Below are 19,933 nucleotides of genomic sequence, written 5' to 3' on the forward strand. Positions count from 1 at the left end.
TTGGCTGCATTGAGACAACAGTCTGTCTCGCCCATAGACTTAGAGAGAGGGAAGTATATGAAATATCATGTAAAGCCTCTGTCCTAGGGAGTTTTTAGCGCTGCCAGCTAGTTTTGGAACGCACCACGTAGTTGGCAATCAGGACTGGTAATCCACAGGTAATTAGCTAATAAATTCCCCATGGAACATTTCTGTGCAACTTGGACAATTTGTTCCGTCGTCTGCTCAGAATGTCAAACAGCTTAAGAGCGCCAGAGAGCGCCGAGCCACCCACCGACACTGCAATTTTATGAACTACGAAACAAATACAAAAGTTGTTTATTTTCACGGCTTCGATCTTTTTCAACCACTAAACACTGCTAAACAATTTGATTAAGCCATGTGCTTTAGTTCGAGTGAAATCGCTGAGAATAGAGTTTTGATAATGTAATAAAACGAGTGAAGATGTTTACGAATCCCAGTTAAAACTCTCAGTGACATTTATACTATACTGTTGTGATTTCTCAGCACATCTTAAAATCCCAATGGAGTTTAGCAGGATATCTTCAATAAAACAGGAATCCGATGAAGATATCGACGATGACGATCATTCCGTTAGCACATTGCTATTGCCGATTCCTCAGATGCATGACAATGATTTCATTGCCAATGATGAACAAGACAATGAATTCCTTCGCCTCACTTCCATGGTATCGTTTCTCTCATAATTACCTATTCATACTCGAATGAGATACCAAATCTCGCAGACGATAGTATTCAAATTGTGCATGTCACTTTTTTAGGTAAGAGAGGTATATTCTTCGCACCTTTATAAATCTTTGTACGCAAATTACCTAGTATGCTGCGAAACGAAGCATACTCCTATCTCTCAACCAGATTTAAAAAAGTGCGCCGGACAGATGGAACTTAACGCTGTTAGAGCTTCTTTGGAAGCTTCGTTGTACAGACAAGCAATGCTTAAAATGGTAATGTTTTTTTAAACTGTAAGCACACTCTGTTTCTTACCTACTCGAGACGATGCATTAATCCCAAGTATCTTAATTTATGTCCATTCTTCATGTAGAAAAATAGAATGCAGCAATGCTTACTCAAATTCTTTTTATCTTAATTTTAGAGTGCTTATAGTCCAGGCAACGATGGATTTTAAGGACAAATAAGCCGTACCATCGGAATCAAAAGTTAGGAAAATAGACGAGACTGTTGAAAAAACTGTGATCAATATTATTTATGCCAATGATGGTAAACACATGTGTAATAACATTCCTATTATTTACTAGACTTGGACCTAAGCAAAATCGAATAACACAAGCTGAGATACTAACTTTCGATTCACATAGTACATGACTTATTTGTCCGTAATGATACAATTATCCGTAGCAATGTGAAAATTTGAAATCTGTGGACTATAAATTGTCATTTTCATTTACAGAGTCACTGCGTGTTTTAAGGTGACTCTACCAGTACCACTTTCCCATCACAATTTATAAAATATGTGCAACTACTAACTAGCATTAGTTAGTTAATATTACCAAGTTCCAACATAATTCCATAAATCCATAAATTTTTCGTGACTTTTTTAGCAGTGATAGAAACACATAAACACAAAGAAACCATAATATTACTTATTGATTCTTGAAATGATGTAAAATATATAACAAAAAGATTTATTTTTTCATTGAATCTCTCTGAAGCTTTTAAGCATATTCAAAAATATTCTTGAAATCGTGAATGCGCAAACGCTTCTCTATAGATTTCCACAAACTTCTGTTTCATACATTTATGTGAATAAAGCTTGAGCACTGCAATAATTGCTATAAAAAACACTTTGATCTTCAATCGTAATTCCAATCAATTTTATATATTCATGAAGCCACGAATTACAGCTTTTAGATTTAGAGAAAACTTTTTTTAAGTTGTCTTAGAATCAATTTCTCGTATCTCGCACTACAACTTCGATCGCGTTTGAGTGAAAGTAATGAGTCAACAGTTAACACCATCTATTTCCTGATAGGAAGTGATCAAATTTCAACGCTCATACAACAAATGTACCCGATATCAACGAAATTGGTATTGAACAATTATTGCAACTAATTTAAAAGGGCATTGATATTAAAATGCTCGATTAGATTTCAGATGTGAAGGGGCACACGACTGTGAAGAAAGTGCATAACAAATTGAACCTCTTTTTAAAAGCGCCGCAAAGATATATCGACATTGGTGTTCAAACAGACGAAGTATTGCACATAGAAAAGAGTCGAACTCCAGACACAACGACTCCTTTAACCATCAAGGACCCCCATGTTCAAATTTCATCAGTAACGTCGAACTACGATGAGTCCATAGTCACAGTTGTTAGTCCACCAATAGAAATGAGAAAATGCAGTTTAGACGAGAGAGTATCGTTGATTCTGAAGTCGGAAGTTGACATTCAGGACGAAAGCACCATTGTAAAATTTGAAAATGACACGCAGGAGGTATCTGAGTCTGAAGCAACAGACTGTAACTTGGATTTAAAATCTGGCGACATATTCAAGTCTATAAAAGACTTTGCATGCCTGCAGACCGGCAGCTCTGAGCAGGTGCACAACGACGTTGAAGCAATTTTTGGCGACGAGAACACAGTCGACATTGCTCAAGCGCAGAACGATAACGATTCGCAAGACTCGATTCTGCAACACATGGAAGATATGTTCTGTGAGAGCAACGACAGCACCGATCTGATGGCACTGATAGAGAAGCACTCCGGAATTTCCAAAGCCAATATTGACATGGAAATCTGCAAAATGTGTCCTGAAATCAATGCTCCAAAGCTTATCACTACACCTGTTGCTAAAAGAAAAGATAATACTGGTGAATCATCAGAAGTACATGCAAACAAGAGAAAACTCAGCTTTTCGAGTTACAAAAAAATGAAGAAGCGAGGCAAGGGTGAAGAATGCGCCTCTCCAAAGGCAGAAGAGACTGCAGACGAAAAGAAAAAACGGAAAGCGAGCGGCGTTTGGCTGGTTGAACGGATTCATCAAGTCTCAAAGTTGAAGGCAAAAATGATGGAGATTTCGACCAGCAATTATCGCAGACACGGCAGAATAAAAGCAAAGTTTTTAGAACTCTTTGGTGAGTCTGACGACGAAGATATGATGCCTGATTCGCCGATTTGTATTGAGGAACATTTAAATGCTTGTAAGGAACGCATCGCTCCTTGGGTTGTCAAGCATTTAATGCCTTTTTATAAAAAAAAACGGATCATAGATAGGAAATTATTCAAAACCGTTGCCAAACACGTTGCTGATATGCTTATCATTGAAAATACATTTCCTGGTAAGTTTTCTTTCTTCCAGTATTACACTTCATATGATTAAAATTGCTCGTTTGCATTGGGTTTTTTTTTTGCAAATTTCGAAGGTTTTTGTTTCTGTTTTGATGTAACAAATTTGTTTTGAAATGGAGTGAAACGCAGGATTTTATTTTATTAAAATTGTAAACATTACGCGAACAAGAGGAATTTCCTGATCTTGACGATGAATGCCATACTGTCTGAATGAAACTTAGGGAAAGAGATAGAACGTATAAAAAGTCTCCTGCAGTGTCATTTGGTCTTATAAACACAAATGAAACAATATTTCTACTATGTAATAGAATTGAATTTCAGAAAATTCGAGTAAAAAAAGCTGATATATCAAAAATTTTTAAAACTGTTTCATAATTACAATTATTTATTAGGTTAAAAAATTATAAATTAGATTAAAGTCTGGTATTTCTGCTCCAATTCCGAAGTTCCTGGGCGCATTTTCCTCACCAACCAGACCTCTACAAATTGTCTGAAGAACATTCATGAAATTTTACAGTATGATCTAGTTATGACCCGCTAATTTGATTGTCGTCAAACATCTGTTATGTACCATAACTAATTTTTTCCGGTCCACTCTAGTTAACTATTTGCAAAATAATTTCTGGGCTACCCTGGAAATTGCTATCGTAAAAAAATAAGCCCTGAAACGTTAATATGGCATGAAAAACACAAAGGTTTGATTATTTTCAACGTTCTAACTATGCAACTTATTCTCAAATTGTTTTTATCACACCTTGCATTATTCGAATTTGCTGAGAATCATTGCCATAGAATAGAAGGCATGTTCTTTCAACGGTATTCTTCGTCATCGACGCCAATAACATTGCTGTAGAATTTTCCAATAGTTCTTTCACTTTTCCCACTTTTAAAATTTATTTACAGGTCTCATCTAATGCTTATTAATTTTTCTACATTTTGCAGAAGAAAGCGATGTGAATAAACACGTACAGAAATACTTCAAGAATAAGAAGACGATAAAAACGAAACCAGACATATTTATATGAGGAATAAGCGTTCATGAATATTCCACCACGATTTTATTTGTTACACTGGATTGTACCAAATTAGCTTGTGTATCACTTACGAGAAAATAAGTGCGGTATCACTGAAGATGCGAAATTGGACTGAAGAAAATATGTAAGGCAACTAGATAAATACTTATAATTAAAAACTAACATACACGGAATATTGTTATATCATGTAAATATATGAATAGACTAACGAAAATAATCTGTTTAGGACTTCCGTGTTTTTCGATAACCTGTATAATGAATAGTTATATCAATATACAAAGTAGGAATTCGCAAGATTACCTTCACGCCGATGAAAACCGTTGCGCTATCGATTTCGTGAACACTTATTAATTATTGCATTTTTATTAATAACTAAAATGTTCGCTCGTAAATCAAAGCCCCAATTGAAGCTCAAGTTAAAGAACTCTGTAAGTTTATTACATGTATATAATAAAAATGTGTTTACGTAACAACAAATAATATAAAAATTTACATGTTCATAATAGATGTACACATATTGAATTGTTATACTTCCATTTACAGAAAATATTGAATTCGAAAAAACAACGGTAATAATATTAACAACATATTGATACTGAATTTAACGTATATTAGCATATTCCTATAATGACAAGGGCAAGTATTTATTTATTTATTTGTTAATTTATCTCGACATGTTTTTGTCGCAGGCCAATGATTTTCGGCCGCTATATTTAAATAGCTAAGTTAATTGTAAAACCGAGCTTTGATCACTGAGTGATCCGACTATTAATTTTTCAAGTATCTTCAGAGTATTCAAATGCCGCCTGTTGGAATGTTTAGTCTAATAATAAACTGTGCATACTATAAGTGAATAACGAGGCTGTTTTTTTTTTATTTACTGCAGAATATGCGTATATACAGGGTGTCCCTAAATTGCCTCCCACGGACTAGCCAGCATGATACCTTGTTAAAATCAAACCGAGAATTTCTTTTCCGGAAGCTCGTCCGACGCATAGTTTTTGAATTATGAGCGATAGCGCTAGGCCAATCAGAGTGCACCATTTCATCTAGATTTGCCGCCACGGAAATTGCTGTTTTGTTCGTCTAGGTGAATTATTATTATTTGTTTACGAATTAAATATCGGCACCTCCCCTCTCTCGCTGCTGTACCCCTTTTCGGGCACCGACCTCGGTATTGTTGCCGCGGCACACGCTGCCGGCTGCACATCCATGGGCGCACACTTGTGTGTGTAAACAGAAGCGCATCCTCAAGAATAAGGGATACAGCAGCGAGAGAGGGGAGGTGCCGATATTTGATTCGTAAACGAATAATAATAATTCACCCAGACGAACAAAACAGCAATTTCCGTGGCGGCAAATCTAGATGAAATGGTGCACTCTGATTGGCCTAGCGCCATCGCTCATAATTCAAAAACTATGCGTCGGACGAGCTTCCGGAAAAGGAATTCTCGGTTGGATTTTAACGAGGGATCATGCTGGCTAGTCCGTGGGAGGCAATTTAGGGACACCCTGTATAGATTAAAAATTTTAGAGAGACAATTTCCTGTAACCAATTATTATCTTTACACATAAATTAATCTCTCGCATAATCGGAGGCACGTAAAATCTCAGAGAAAAATTCGTGTGAAAAACCAGAGAAAATATTTCCTAAATCAATAAAAAAATATTTCCGTAAAATTTAAGTAATTACAATTTACATTGTATAAACCTCAATGATTACAATTTAGAAAAATCGAGTTTCGAACCGTTGCAGGAGAATAACAAATATTTATAAAGCCTAGCTAAACGCCTAAATTTGAACAACAATAGTAATAATAATAGTAATAATTGGACTCTTACAGCCGAAATTCCAAGGTATTAAATTTTTCTGTGATCAAAGGATAGTGGCAATTGAATCGAACTAAATTTATCTCAATTGCACTGTCGCGACTTCTTCCAAACTAGTAATATTGAATTACTCTACAGCAATCCGATCATCGAATACTTGTTCCATTCAGACAATATACGTTCCAAAAATGTCTACACCGATGAATTCAGTTAAGCTTCAATTTACATTCTCCTAGGATTATTATCGTTGAAGAAGAACAAAAAGAGGCCATGAAACTTAAACAATTTAAACAATTGTTAGTGATTTCTTATTTGTCTTTGTTCATCTTTCTAATAATTAAGGGGAGGGTACACCCGTCAATTCATGTATATGGTGGAAAAGTCCGATCGGGATGGTGATTTTTTTCAGCTACTTCTTTTCATGCTGAATGCAACGCAGGAAACCGCTGAAAAATAACTCAGATATTCCGACAATTTTTACCAGTTTTATTTTTCAGCGGTTTTCTGCGTTACATTTGGCGTGAAAAGCAGTGGTAAAAAAAAATCACCAGCCCGATCGGATTTTTCCATCACATACATGAATTCACAGATGTACTGCTCTTAATCTAAATCAAGCGTTTGTGGTAAGTATCCCTGTGTTGTCTACATACATATTCTTTACCATGAGTTAGGATCCGTATTACTAATGCCAAAAAGAAAAGTACTGAACTCGAAATTAGTGTTATAACTACAAGCGAGCGTTATCATATATATATAATTCTTATCTATTAGCATAACAGCGATAACATTTATGTACAAGTACGAATGGCCAGTTAATTATACTATACACCCATCTTTGTCTGCAAACTATATTATAAAGGTATTATTATCAACATAATTATAATATATGTATATGTTTTTCATATATAATATTATATATATATATTTTATAGGTGAATAAAATTATTCAAGTTGTAAATATGTATAATAATGATATTGTATCTTATAATGTTGTGCCACACAGCAAAAAAAATAATGTTTTCTTCTTTCAGGTCACTAGCTCTGTGGTGAGAGGAGGAAATAGTTTTTTATTGGGAAATCTCGTGCAAAATAATGTCAAACTATTATACATGTATATTAAGTTATACAGAGGAACGGTTTAAATTAAACATATTATACTGTTCTATATGTTTTCAGCTAAAAATTGTTCTGAAACAATCTGAAATTGAAATTTTTGTAATGAAATTTCACTGAAATCTGGCGATTCGTTATGAAAATTCCCAATTTAGAGCTTTTTCGCGAGTATCTCAAGAAATTTCACTGAAGTTTTCAGGATTTTCATCCTGTTTTTCAACACAAGGATTTCAAATGAAGTATATAAATAATAATGTTTCAGGGCTGCAAGTATACCTATAATTCTGATTAAAGATAAATAAATTCAAAGGATTGTTCCTGCGCCAAAAGAAGATAGATTTGGTGTAAAACTTTTGATTATTAAATCGACTTAAGCACTCGCTTGGAAAAATATGACGAATAGGAAATATATGAGCAATATCGCTCTGCCTTGTAGCCTGACATTCATCACAGCATTTTTCTCGATAGTTCTGTACTTGAAATCCTGGATATCCGTATTGCGACATCACTAGCTGACTTTACATGCAGAAGAATGATTTTGGGGAATATATATTGTTTTCTTTTAACTCATAGCGAGTAGGTATCAATGTGACCAATTGGAATCAGGTTTAATCTGATTCACCATTACTTATTTCATTTTGATAAATTTAATATTCAACATTTTTTTCTCACCTAGAACCATAAATTTTAAATAAATGTACGCCATTCAAATCGATTCGATATCATAATGCTAATCAGATTCACAGTGTCACGTGAAATATAGTTCGTTACATATATAATTGTAGTATTTCACAGTGTGATAGGGCGTCGTTATACAAATAAGGTTTTTGTACCGTCTTATAACGAGACCGTACTGTATACCCTGACAAAATTATTTATGAATTCTCTGCACATTGGCAAGCTCAAATCACAAAAAAATTATATTTTAGAATCAAAAGTCTGGTGAGAATTTCATAAAACGAATTTCCACTGTGCATAGCATACCATGTGTTAGTATACATGTGTACAGAAGATGTCTTCAGTGATGTTCAACACCAGTGAAATATTTTATTTTTCCGATAATTCGCGTCTTTTGCAATTGTTTTGGATATAAATACGGTTACAGGTCATACTGAGAATCTCGAGAGAAGAATGAATTCCGCCTTATTGTGCCAGTTACAAAAGTAGATCTTGACTTATTCCTGGAAACTTTCATTTGCTAAGATAAAAACGTGCATAATTCAAGTATTCGTAATATTAACTAGCAGGTGCACGTGATTGTGCTATTTGTAGAATTTCATTAGAACATCAGCATCTGATTAAAGCGACTATCGATATTTTTAATCATTGGTATAACGTTTAGATTTTCTCAACATCAACGGAATAATTTCAACAATACATCTCTGCTCGATATGATTGTCATATTTGAATTTCAATATCATAATTTTAATATTGTAGCGAAAATTTTTCAGATCGTGATCGGAATTGGATATTAGAAGATGCAGTCACTGCTTGAGCTTAATTAGCTGGTTTCGAATGCACCTTCAGCAGTTCTAGTACAGTGCATTCATCCACCGATTAGATGAATACGCTTCTGTTGTCTTGTCAAGCATTTGATGCAACACCTAATAATGGTAATCACTCCGTTGCTGATCCTCATCTGTTACTGTATAAAAATGGCACATCGAAATTAGAATGGTTTGTTTAGAGGTAACTTTTTTTTTGCTTCCACTTAAAAAACTTATTACATGCAGTTTGGTTTGCGTATATATTTTAGGTCGTCTGAGCTTAGGACCGGTTTTTGTTTTGTTTTCTTTTCAACTTAACTAATAATGTGAAATTAAATATTATATTACTTCCTATCATTTAGTAAAAAAATTTTGATTCAAATTACTTTGGGGGTTACGAGTTGTCTAATGTCCTCAAAAAAAGTAACATCTTTGTTGAATGGTCTCATAAAAAAAAATTTATTTCTCGCCCAAGGATATCTCATCAAATTGATAAAATTTTAAAAAGTCGTTATCAGAGCTTGAAGTTTTCTCATTCAAATAAGAATTGGAAAAGATGTAATTTTTTTATGATATTGTTTCCATGCAGCCGCATTTCTTGATACAGATCTGATCTCAAAAGCATCTGGTAGAGAATTTTTATTGTGAAGTCAATAGTTTAGCCACTAAAGATGGTTAAAGATGAATTTCTGTATATAATTGAATTTCGAGTCTTGTAAATTTCGAACCGTTGGAGCTAAGGATTTTGCTTAATGGACCCTTCTGTAGAGGATTTAATTTTCTACAAGATGCTTTCAGGATCAAGTCCATATCATTAAATGTAGGTGAGTGGTAACAATTGAACCAAAGTTCATCTTCCTTGTGTTATTCAAATATCAAAATTTCGAATTCTAAGAGCGAACTTTAAAAATCCTTCCACCAGGATTTTCTAATTCCGCTTCAAAGTAAGTTTTTCAAGTGAAGCAAATAAAAAAAAAAAAAAAATGATACTTCAAAACGAAATACTTTATTTGAAATGTGTGATTATTTGATGAAGTTTTTTTAGTCAGTAAATCATTCATTTTAAAAAGATATTAAACCGCGAACTCACCACTCCTTTGTTTCCAACGACCTGCTGTTCCATAAATTGAGAAGATACTGTATGATGAAAATCACGGCTATTACAATACCAGTGTCCAACAAATTCCTCGACATCCTTGTTTCCGACGCGTTTGCCTTTTGTTCCCTTTGTTTGATAGCTAGTTGCTCTACGATATGCTGAATTCTGTTTAGCTTTTCTCCATTATCAAGTAATCGCGAATCCATCTCTTTTATAACGTCAATTATTCTGCAACAAAAAAAGTATTGAATTTTGATGTTTAATAATCTAGACTAAAGTCATTTTCATTCCATTGCAACGTTTTTCAAATTCCTAACATTTTTTTGATGTTAATGAATGTGAATGATGTGACGAAACATTTTTCTGAAACAAAATGAGAACCTTGAAAATTTATCTGAAATTTCCCAAAGAACTCTAAAATATTTGGTGAGTCTTTTTAGAATGGTCAAACAATTTTAGAAAAATTGACTATTATCTGGAGTGTAACTTGGAATTTAAAAATAACGACGCAAAATCTAGACGTTTCAGAGTAAAATACTGAAATATTTTGAATGAATCGCAGAATCGAGGCACATTTAGTTTGAAAAATGTTCAATTTTAGAATAATCAAGCAAAATTATGATTAGAAATCTTCTCTAACTGTATTGTCCTGCGACTCTGTTTGTTAGACAAGCGTTAGCTTATTATAAATAAGTTTTTTGGTGTTGGATAATGATGGTCGTACTTAGCGGTAGATCGTCGCCTTTTGCCTACTGACTGACTAGAATCAGAGTGGAACTCTGCAGAGGAGCTGCCTGAATCATGGGCCGCTTCAGCGAGTGGCATGTTGTTCGTCAATTGCCTTTTTGAAGACTTCAGTACCGACAAAGACGATCTAGACTCGGCTTGCAGCAGTGGCATCTGCAATTTTAGTTTATTAAGCTGTTTATCATTGTAAGTAGAATTGTATAAAGGTAAAATGTAAGTTACGAATCTGATTTCGTTTAACATGGTTTAACTGTGGACTTAAATCATGTCTGAATAAAAATAGGGGAAAGTAAGTTCATTGGAATAAGGGTGAAAAAAAATGGCAAAATGTTTATGTCTGCGGAACCAAGATCCAATGACAAGTAATACTTGGAAAACAGGATTTTCAAATCTCATAAAAAATTTTACCACAGGACAATGTCTCTAATTTCGTATTTGTCAAGTTTAAATTACTTATTGCTGTTAACAATGTGGAAATTTACGTGGTTTATGTGCCTCAAATATTGACTTTACAAGAAAGATTTAAATAACAATTTCTAGACAATTCGATTCTCAATATGTCTTTGATACAAAGTTTGTAGCTTCAATAATTCACAAGTTATAATATTTCAAAATCAATTTTATAAAAAAGTTCATCTTTAATTCCACTTCGGTGACTAACAATAAGCTATTGACTTTAAAAAAATTCACTAGGCAATATTGTGAAGACATTAATTCTCTACAAAATCCCGTCAGGATCAGTCCACATTATTTAGTGTGGTCGAGTGGTTATAATTTCCAAAAAATTACATCTTTTCCGTGTTATTTAAGAGGGAAAATTGAGAGTTCCAAAAACGACGTTTTGAAATTGGATTTATGAGCTATCTTTTCGCGGGGATTTTACTTTAGCTATGTACAAGTTGTTCAGGTGCGAGCAAAGAATAAAATGTTGCTTTGAAACGAAACACCCTAATATCCATGTTTAACAGGTGACTTGAGTTTGCAGGTATATTTTGAAGAGCGCTTGAAAAATCGATTGATTAACGTGTAACTTACCTGGAAAGATTGTAAAAATATATGTAACTAAAATAAGTTATTTAGTTTGAAAACAAGAGAACATAGTCAATTTAACGCGAACGAGAAGAATGATTACATTTATTACATATATTGACACCATTTACAATCCATCCAGGCTAATTAATCTACTATACAGGTACAGCATAATAACTTATACGTCAAGCTAGCAGGTGATTAATTATCTGTGATATTACGACGGAATTGGGAAAGTTGAGTTAATTAAGACAACTTTACTTATTCTTAGAGAAAATTCTCTGGCATATAGATAACGTCTTTGAATAGGATGTGGTTGCAGATCTTTGGGAACGCTGTACCTGAGTTTGTGGCTCAACTGAAATGATGCTACCGGTCCGCATTATTGGCGTTTTATGCTTTGTTTTTGTCCGGACGACGTAGTCATATTCGTATTGAACCACGTCATTTCGGGGATCCCAAGGACGGAGATCAGCGTGGCGGTACATCCAATTACCTGAGATTATATCCTGTTGACAGAAACGGGATTACTATTTTTTAAATAGTACGGAAGAAGTAAGCGAGTGAGTTCACGAAACACAGTGTGGTGGAAAACGGTATATTCCTAACTATTTTTTATAAAACAATTATACCCGATGGAACACCTCAAAAAGTACAAGAGAGGTGTATACAAGTAAACGGCTGAAAAACTGGGTGAGCTTTACGAATTTATATCTCAGCAACCAATAATTCACTTCAATTGGGGTTTGTTTTATCCAGTAGCATATAGACCAGGCTTCACTGGAATCTTTTTTTAAGAGATTCAATTAAAATGAAGTATTATAATTGACAATAACGTGATTTTTCCAAAATTAAAACGAAAAAATCATAGTTCAATGCTTCTTTTTAGGGTAAGTGAAATTAAAATTTCATTCAAAAATTACTTGGCCACCAATTGGAATGACGAATAGATGAAAAAAATATTCCACAATTTGTGTACAATAATTTAGGAGATCTTTTAAGAAAAAGTTGCGAAACATTGAAAAAGTTGATACTAATCCTGAAATTTCTTTAATAATTCTGTACTGGTATCAGATTAGTTCTTAGAAAATCCCTATCAACTTTTGAAAGTTTTTGTATTATGTAAAAAGTGATCACAATCATATAAATAACTATATATTTGCATTTATGTTGTTTAATAGTGGCATTTATGTATAATAATTTTAATTGAAAGTTCTAATTGTAAAATTTGTCAATTTTTAAAAATTTTACGAAACCCGATGATGGCATGCGGGGTCCTGCCGAAACGTCGAAATTAATAAAAGCATCATTCTCTGTGAATTGCATCTTGTCATCATTGACTGTTTCAACCAACGAAAATTTAATCATACAATAAACACAGTCACGAACTTCAAACTCAACCAAAATCTGTTCATTCATTCTCAAGATATCATTGGATAAAGAATTGATCACACACAGGCATAGCATCCGTTGGCTGAAAGTGATTCTCTAGACCTCAAACCGTGCAGATCAAGTAAAAACTCCTTTAAATTTTCAGGATGCTTATAATGACTATTCTTTTTTTTCGATCTGGAAAACAGAAAAATAGGAGGTTCATAATAACAGTTTATACGAATTTTAACGAGTTTGTTAGAATCTTCAAGAATTTTGTGAACCGAAACAAAATTTAGAAACATCTTTTCACTACGGCGAACTGTAAAAAATTGTATTCAAAACAGTACATAAAGTATATTCTTTTAGGAAATGCAAAGGAAAGTGAATCAGTGATCAGCAATCGGAAGATTTTAATAAAATCATTGCTTAACAAACCTGTACAAAATATTTTGGAACCCATTCTAGACCTTGGAGTTTTCTTTCGCGTGCACGCTCTCGTTGAGCTTCTTCCAAAACAGTTTTGGCCTCTGTTGCAGCTACCTGATCATCGTTATTAATTGCCTGAGTGACGGCTTGCCACAGATTCTCACTTTCCCAGTCCCCCTGTTGTTCTAACGGTACGGTGTATTTCTTCAATCTGTTCTTGCGGATCTCTGCCGTCGGGTTGAAAAAAACGCTCTCCGTCTGGGAAGAACAATATCACAAATAGACACCAATCGGCTACTGAAAAGTTACTTGCAGGAAGATAGATGAAAATGACAACTTCGCTGGATTTACTTCAGTTGCTGGTAGAAAAATTGTTGTTTTTTTTTAACAAAGAATTCCAATTTTTAAAAAAGTCTTGTAAATCGTGATTATTTCTCATTAAATTCTGATTACTTTTGACACGATTCGAATACTAACACAGATTTGTTGAAGATTTTCCGAAAATGTCTCAAATATTGACAAAGTTTTACAAACATTAGACATCAGTATCAACTATTTCCGCAATATCTCCTGAATTTTTATACCTTATCAATTGATTTTCTTCAGAAATTTTTTTAAGAAGTTCAAATTTTAGTTTTAACCTTTCTGCGGAATTTACCTTGGATTTCGATTTTTGGATTGCAATTCTGAAGACACGTAAACACTTCCTGTAAATTTTTGTATTAAATCGCAAAAAGTATTCAAATTACATAAGAGTAATAAGAATGAAATGATCGAAAATCAAAGTTTACACCAAATTAAGCAGGATTTACTGGATTTTGTTAGAAAAATACTTCGAAATATTTTTCCAGTATAGTTTAGCGATTGAAATAATCATTTCTAGATATTGTATAATTTTATATACAGGCCGTTTCACAATCAGTTCTTTTCTTGATTCTCCTCACAAAAACTACTCATTAAAACTTGCTGTAAATTTCTTATACAGTGGATTTGAAAAACTATGAATAGTTTACCCCTGTCCGTTTGTCGGTGATGGTAATCTGTCCATCCCAGTAGCCTGAAATGGTTGCAAGCGTTTCCTTCCCAAGTCGAATCCTACCGACAACTTGATTCATGTGTTCCGCGCCACCCAGAAATGGCTGAAAGAAGAGAACGCACTTGTCGAATATTTGATCACAGCCATAAGCTAACAAGTTTTTAATTTTAAAAACAGCAGATTGATTTTCCATTGATTTTGACAGAAACACTACAAAACCCTCAATAATTCAGAGAGAATAATCTGGAGAAACAAATTTCCCTGCACCTTCAGTTTGAACTCCAGTTCCGTCTGATATCCCGTCTTCTCACAGTTGATGTTAATCTTTCCACCCAGCTCCATTGACAAAGTTCCCATCAAAATACCTTTGCAATGAGCATATGGGATAGTCATAGTGTAATCCTCTCCTCTTGGCAGCATTGTCAATACTGCCACACCGTCTAATACCGCCGATGTTGAATTGCCTAAGGACATCAAGTGAAAAGTTGTCATAATTCTAGTGTTATCCAAAACATTCCTTTACAGATATTAAATTAAACTTTTTTTAAATACTGAAAAGAGAATTTCGAAAACCATTCAAACGATTGGAATTATTCATCGTTTACTATCTATAAATCGTTTTCAGTAATGAAACAATATACCTATAACCATCATTCAATCATGCGTACCGTAGAATTTAGACTTGGCAATAATTGTAGCGCTAATGGTAAAGCCGTCTTGGCGATTAGTTACATAGAATCCAGAGATTGGAGGATGATGAGACAGCTGAAAAAAAACACTTTATCTTATCCATTATTATTTTCAAGTATCATAAGCTATGTAATATTAAGTATTAAGTATTGTCACCATCACATAATTCTGGTTTTCCAGATAAAATTTTTTTGCTAAAACATTGCTGAAAAATCAATTTGTACTGAAATTCTGAAAAATCTCAATGGACCAATGTTTCAGAATATTACATAAATATCCCGTTTGAATTAAAATTCAAAGCAAGTACACTATAAGAAGTTTGGAGAAACAATGATCTTATCTGCTTATTTTGTAATTTTTAAATTGCCATTTATGATGAACTGATAATTCCTGAACTTTCATGAAATTCTTTGATCACTCTACAAATATTCCGGAAATTTTGTGGGGTTTTCATCGTATTTTAGAAAAAAAACTTACACGAGGATTACAAATTCGTTAATGATTCCTGTAATAATAACTTTTAGTAATCGATAGTCACAATTACAGGTAATACCTGTTCAGCAAGATAGAAAGTTCGTGATCCATTGGGGTGCTGCCAGTAGCAGCGATACGTCTCTCCTAGCAGTGGATTGTAGGGTTTTTTCAAGCCCTGGGGTTTCTTGTAAAATCCAGATAAATACCACTTTACAACACCTTTCATGCGTGTGAAGGCGTCATCTTCGAGTACAGCCCTAATTGAGAAAAAAGGTGTTCAATGATTCACAGGGAAAGGATTGAATAACAATAGTTTACAACTAGTGGAAACAATTAACCAACATATGAAGAAGCTGCGCAAGACTCAACGATTGGCGGTAAAAAGAATAAATTGAAAATTTTAAAATAAGTTGAAACAATAAAAGAATCTGCAACAAAGTGAGGCAAGACTGAATGATTCACATTTCGCAACTAAGATGCACTTACTTCGACAAAAGATCAGCGTGATAGTACGAGTCTGCCAGTTTTTCCAGAAATGATCTGGGCTCCAGAATGAATGTTGGCAGCACAACTTTGGAAAGGTCCATCCCAGGCCGGACCTGCTTCATCAGGAACCAAATAAGAGATTTTTGTTCATCTTGTAATTCTGCAACCACTTCGCCAGCCTGTTTTTGAAACATGATTTTATTTAACAATAATTTTGTGATAAGAAGCAGGAGATGAAATGAAGAGTTCGAATATTTTTTTAGAAACAGGAATATTCAATGCTAAGAAATTTGTTTTTACTGTAGTTTCTTACCACAATTACCTCAGGAAATGTCAAAAACTTGCAAATAAAAGAATGAATAGCTTGTACAGTCTCAAAGAAAAGAAAAGAAAAGGAGAAATAACCATTTAAAAAATCCCCAGCATTGTTATTAGTGCTAATAATGGTAACCAACATGATAAACACCATTGACATCCCTAATACGTAATAGGAATGAATCTAAGTAAATTCGAATAAGACAAGTTGTTATATGAACAACTTGAGAAAAACTGTTATGATTATAAAATTCAATATGATTGAATTCTGGTGCTTGTGACGCAATTTTAATGGTTCTGTACTTATTTTGTACATAATATAGATTATTAGATATCAGATGAAAAAATTCTGCCAACAGTCGTGTCCAGAGTGGATAAAATTGGAATTTTGAAAATATGGTACAACTATTACATCTATCTGTTACGACTATGCTATTATGCAAAATTTTTCAAACATCTTTCGAAAAATTTGTGGGGATCTCGTCAGGGAGCAAAATGATCCCAAAAACACTGGAGTTTGATTATTTGGAACATTTTAGTGACAAAACATGTGTTTTGGTATTCGTAGCTCGCAGTGCTTGCATGATTTTATTTCTTGTTTGTTGAGGAAATGTGAGCGAAGCGTGTGTTTTCTCTTGTCAAAAAGAAGCTAATAATATTTCGTAATGAAAATAACAAAGTTTATGTGCCTGAACAACTCTTACCGATCCAAGAACTTCGTTCTCCACAACAGCGTAAGGTGTTTCATGAATTTGATCAGGTTCTTCTTCCTTGACAGATGGTTCCGACTCGCTGTCAGAGGCGCTGATTTCAGCATCTGCGACTACACCATTCTCCGGCTGGCTGACATCGTCAAGGTCTGTGTGTGAAGCGAATACAGGATCTAGCTTTACTACGTGTCGGGTCTCATACTCTAAGACGTGAACAGAAGGAATGGTCATGCGACGGGAAAAGGCGATTTGACTGGATCGAGAAATCGGCGACGGAGGAGCAGACAAGCCTTCGGCTGTGTCTGAGCCTTCCCTCGATATGGCTGATGTGGGATCTGTGGCAGGAGTCACGGGTCTAGCGTCCAGCTGTTTCTCCCAATAAGCTACGGCATGGTACAATTGCTGGAACATCGGCGTCGGAGATGGGCATAAGCTTTTTGGAATGTGCAGCATTTTGGGAGATAAGGGCTGGGGGCAAGACAGCAGGCGTCTTTGTGGTGTATTGGGTGAGGGAGGAGCATAATCCCGCAGAGTCACCAGTGGAGCACGCAGAAATTGTTCTGAAGATTGCCGGCGAAGAGCAGCAATGCACGAACAACAGCCAGCGTTAGTGACTTTGCCTCAGAGTTGAACCGAAGGTCGGTTTCTCATTTCATTTCTTCCCTTTTTAGTACGCTACGAGTCTTGAAAATATCGAATGATGCCATCTGGTGGCAGAATATGTACTACAGGTTGTCGTATTCAATTTTAAAAGTCCCCGTATATCACATATTTCAGTCTTTACATACACAAACTATGAAAAGAGAAATGCAACCACTTACACGGACCTCTCAGTTCTTTTATTTTCCTATTATGTATTTAGCTAAAACAGTGATCCAAGCCATCAGTTGATCGCACGGTGCAATGCCATATTGCTTTAGTCACATTTAATTATGTATCCTAATTCGTTCTCCCTTAATTTTCAGAACGTGTTGAAAGTTTGAAAAGGGGGTAAAGTTTATAATACGGCCCAAACTTATGTTTTCTTATTCAAAATTTCATAGTAAAATAGATGTATTTTAACTTGTCAGTCATGTTCAAAAAATTGAAATATCTCTAGTGAAATTTTTTGAGAAACTCTGACGAAAAATGATTTCAACAAATTAAATATTATGAGAAGAAAAACTTGGAAATTCCAAAACAAAAAGAAAAAACATAATCGTTTCAAAGAAAATCATACGTGCTCTGAAAATTTTTGACGCATTCTGTGAATAATTAATCAGCCATTGAAGAGTAATTTACAGAATTTAAATGACGTTTTTCTGAAATATTGGATTTCAGAGATTCTCATCGAAAACTTTATACCAGGGATGGGAATGAGACATGTACTTGTACCGTTTCTCTTCATCCTGGTATCCATAACCAACATTACTACAGTTTCTGTATTCAGTTGACACCTAATTTTCAAGAAATAGTTGACAATCGCAGGAATAACACGAATTTCACAGAATCAATACAAAACACAAATACAAAATTCATTCAAGTTAAGTATTTTTAACCAATCAATTTGACCACAGTTTAGGAAAGGAAAAAGCTAGATTGTTGAGCTTACCATGATCATTGAAGTGTTTTTCGTAGTCTGCTTCACTCCACTGAGTTTCATGAGTGGTTGTCGCATCATGTTGAGGTGATCGAGGAAGAACGCTACTAGAGCGAACGATAAGCGAAGAACATCGGAGAGAGAGCTCTAATGCATCGAGCCAACATTTGCCAGCAGCTTGAGAAGGTGCTCTGAAGATCAGATAAGACGTGGGAAGAGGCTGGACTACAGCACCTGAAAGAGGAATACTCAAAAGTTCTTTGCCTAACTCCTCTCATGACCGTATACCATGAACATCATTTCGAACTTCGACTCACCAAGAGCCTCTTTCTCAGGACCTCGTGGCGCCCAGATCGATTGCTCCAGCGGATGGAACAGTTTGAAGCAAAACCCGTCTTTTTTACTCGGTCTCTCTATTACTTGACATATATTGAGTAGAATGGTTCCCACCCAGTTGTTACTCTGTAAAGTATTAAAAGCAAGTGCTTAATCCGGTTAGTAATTCGAATAATTTGAATACTACTGGACCGATCAGACCCAATATCTAATCAATTCGAAGTTGAGAATAGTCGCATCGGCTTTGACCAAAATCATTGAAATTCATTGATTCATTGTTGAAATATTACCAATTAAATTGAATCAAGACTAAAGAAATTGTATTACGCGATTAATTCAAATTTTTCGAATCCCTTATCATGAAGATACCTTTATCTTCGGATTCTTGTATAGCAGCAGCAATCCAGGTTTCAAAATGCACCACAACTTGGTCCAACTCTTGAGCGTACCACGGACCTTGAGCCAGTCGCTCATGACAACAACAGTCGGGTCTTTAAGGGAGCTGAGGAGTTCATTGGCGACTCTTTTTTTCTCCATCCGATAATTTTTCCTCTGTGCTTTGTAGGACTCTTTGCGAGTCAATTTGCCAGCATCGCCAGACTGGAAAATGATGCGTGCATAATTGAGCTATTGAAAGAGTTTTTGGACGCGCGACTCGACTCACCTTTTCTGACGAATTGTCAGCCAGCTTTGGACAGCTTTCACCCATCGCTGCTGGACCTGAAAGCAGTGAAACAGTTTGAGCATTAAAAGCTATGCTCTAATTTCCCGGAAATTTCAATAGTGATGAGTATTATTGCCGTTGAATGACCAAGAAATGAAGCCGTAAACTTACAGTAG

At 34.8% G+C, this 19,933-nt stretch overlaps 2 protein-coding genes across 7 annotated transcripts in view; one reads left to right on the plus strand and one right to left on the minus strand.

The window, feature by feature from the left end:
- On the plus strand, positions 1-5,258 carry LOC124213281 (uncharacterized). Of its 2 annotated transcripts, none has more exons than XM_046614447.2 (5): positions 1-158; positions 508-689; positions 783-965; positions 2,127-3,318; positions 4,271-5,258. In XM_046614447.2, exons 2-5 carry the CDS (start codon positions 525-527, stop codon positions 4,351-4,353), a joined length of 1,623 nt encoding a protein of 540 aa, XP_046470403.1. In that variant the 5' UTR covers positions 1-158; positions 508-524; the 3' UTR covers positions 4,354-5,258. The 2 variants fall into 2 exon arrangements, with proteins under 2 accessions (XP_046470403.1, XP_046470402.1); XM_046614446.2 differs by lacking the exon at positions 1-158 and adding an exon at positions 217-426.
- The window catches only part of Orp8 (Oxysterol-binding protein-related protein 8), a 27,008-nt gene continuing 11,841 nt past the window's right edge, over positions 4,767-19,933 (minus strand). For 4 of the 5 annotated variants that reach the window (XM_046614438.2, XM_046614436.2, XM_046614442.2 and 1 more), the window contains 15 exons: positions 19,758-19,813; positions 19,463-19,693; positions 19,075-19,219; positions 18,770-18,991; positions 17,173-17,327; positions 16,154-16,332; positions 15,747-15,924; positions 15,172-15,268; positions 14,771-14,967; positions 14,481-14,606; positions 13,477-13,725; positions 12,009-12,176; positions 10,616-10,791; positions 9,883-10,119; positions 4,767-8,950 (listed from right to left, as the gene is read on the minus strand). In XM_046614438.2, coding sequence (XP_046470394.1) covers positions 8,941-8,950; positions 9,883-10,119; positions 10,616-10,791; positions 12,009-12,176; positions 13,477-13,725; positions 14,481-14,606; positions 14,771-14,967; positions 15,172-15,268; positions 15,747-15,924; positions 16,154-16,332; positions 17,173-17,327; positions 18,770-18,991; positions 19,075-19,219; positions 19,463-19,693; positions 19,758-19,813 — 2,426 coding nt within the window. In that variant the 3' untranslated portion in view covers positions 4,767-8,940. The remainder of the gene's footprint in view (positions 8,951-9,882; positions 10,120-10,615; positions 10,792-12,008; positions 12,177-13,476; positions 13,726-14,480; positions 14,607-14,770; positions 14,968-15,171; positions 15,269-15,746; positions 15,925-16,153; positions 16,333-17,172; positions 17,328-18,769; positions 18,992-19,074; positions 19,220-19,462; positions 19,694-19,757; positions 19,814-19,933) is intronic. The other variant, XM_046614437.2, reaches the window with a different exon arrangement.

Source organism: Neodiprion pinetum, chromosome 2 (assembly GCF_021155775.2).
Source record: "Neodiprion pinetum isolate iyNeoPine1 chromosome 2, iyNeoPine1.2, whole genome shotgun sequence".
Lineage (NCBI taxonomy): Eukaryota > Metazoa > Arthropoda > Insecta > Hymenoptera > Diprionidae > Neodiprion > Neodiprion pinetum.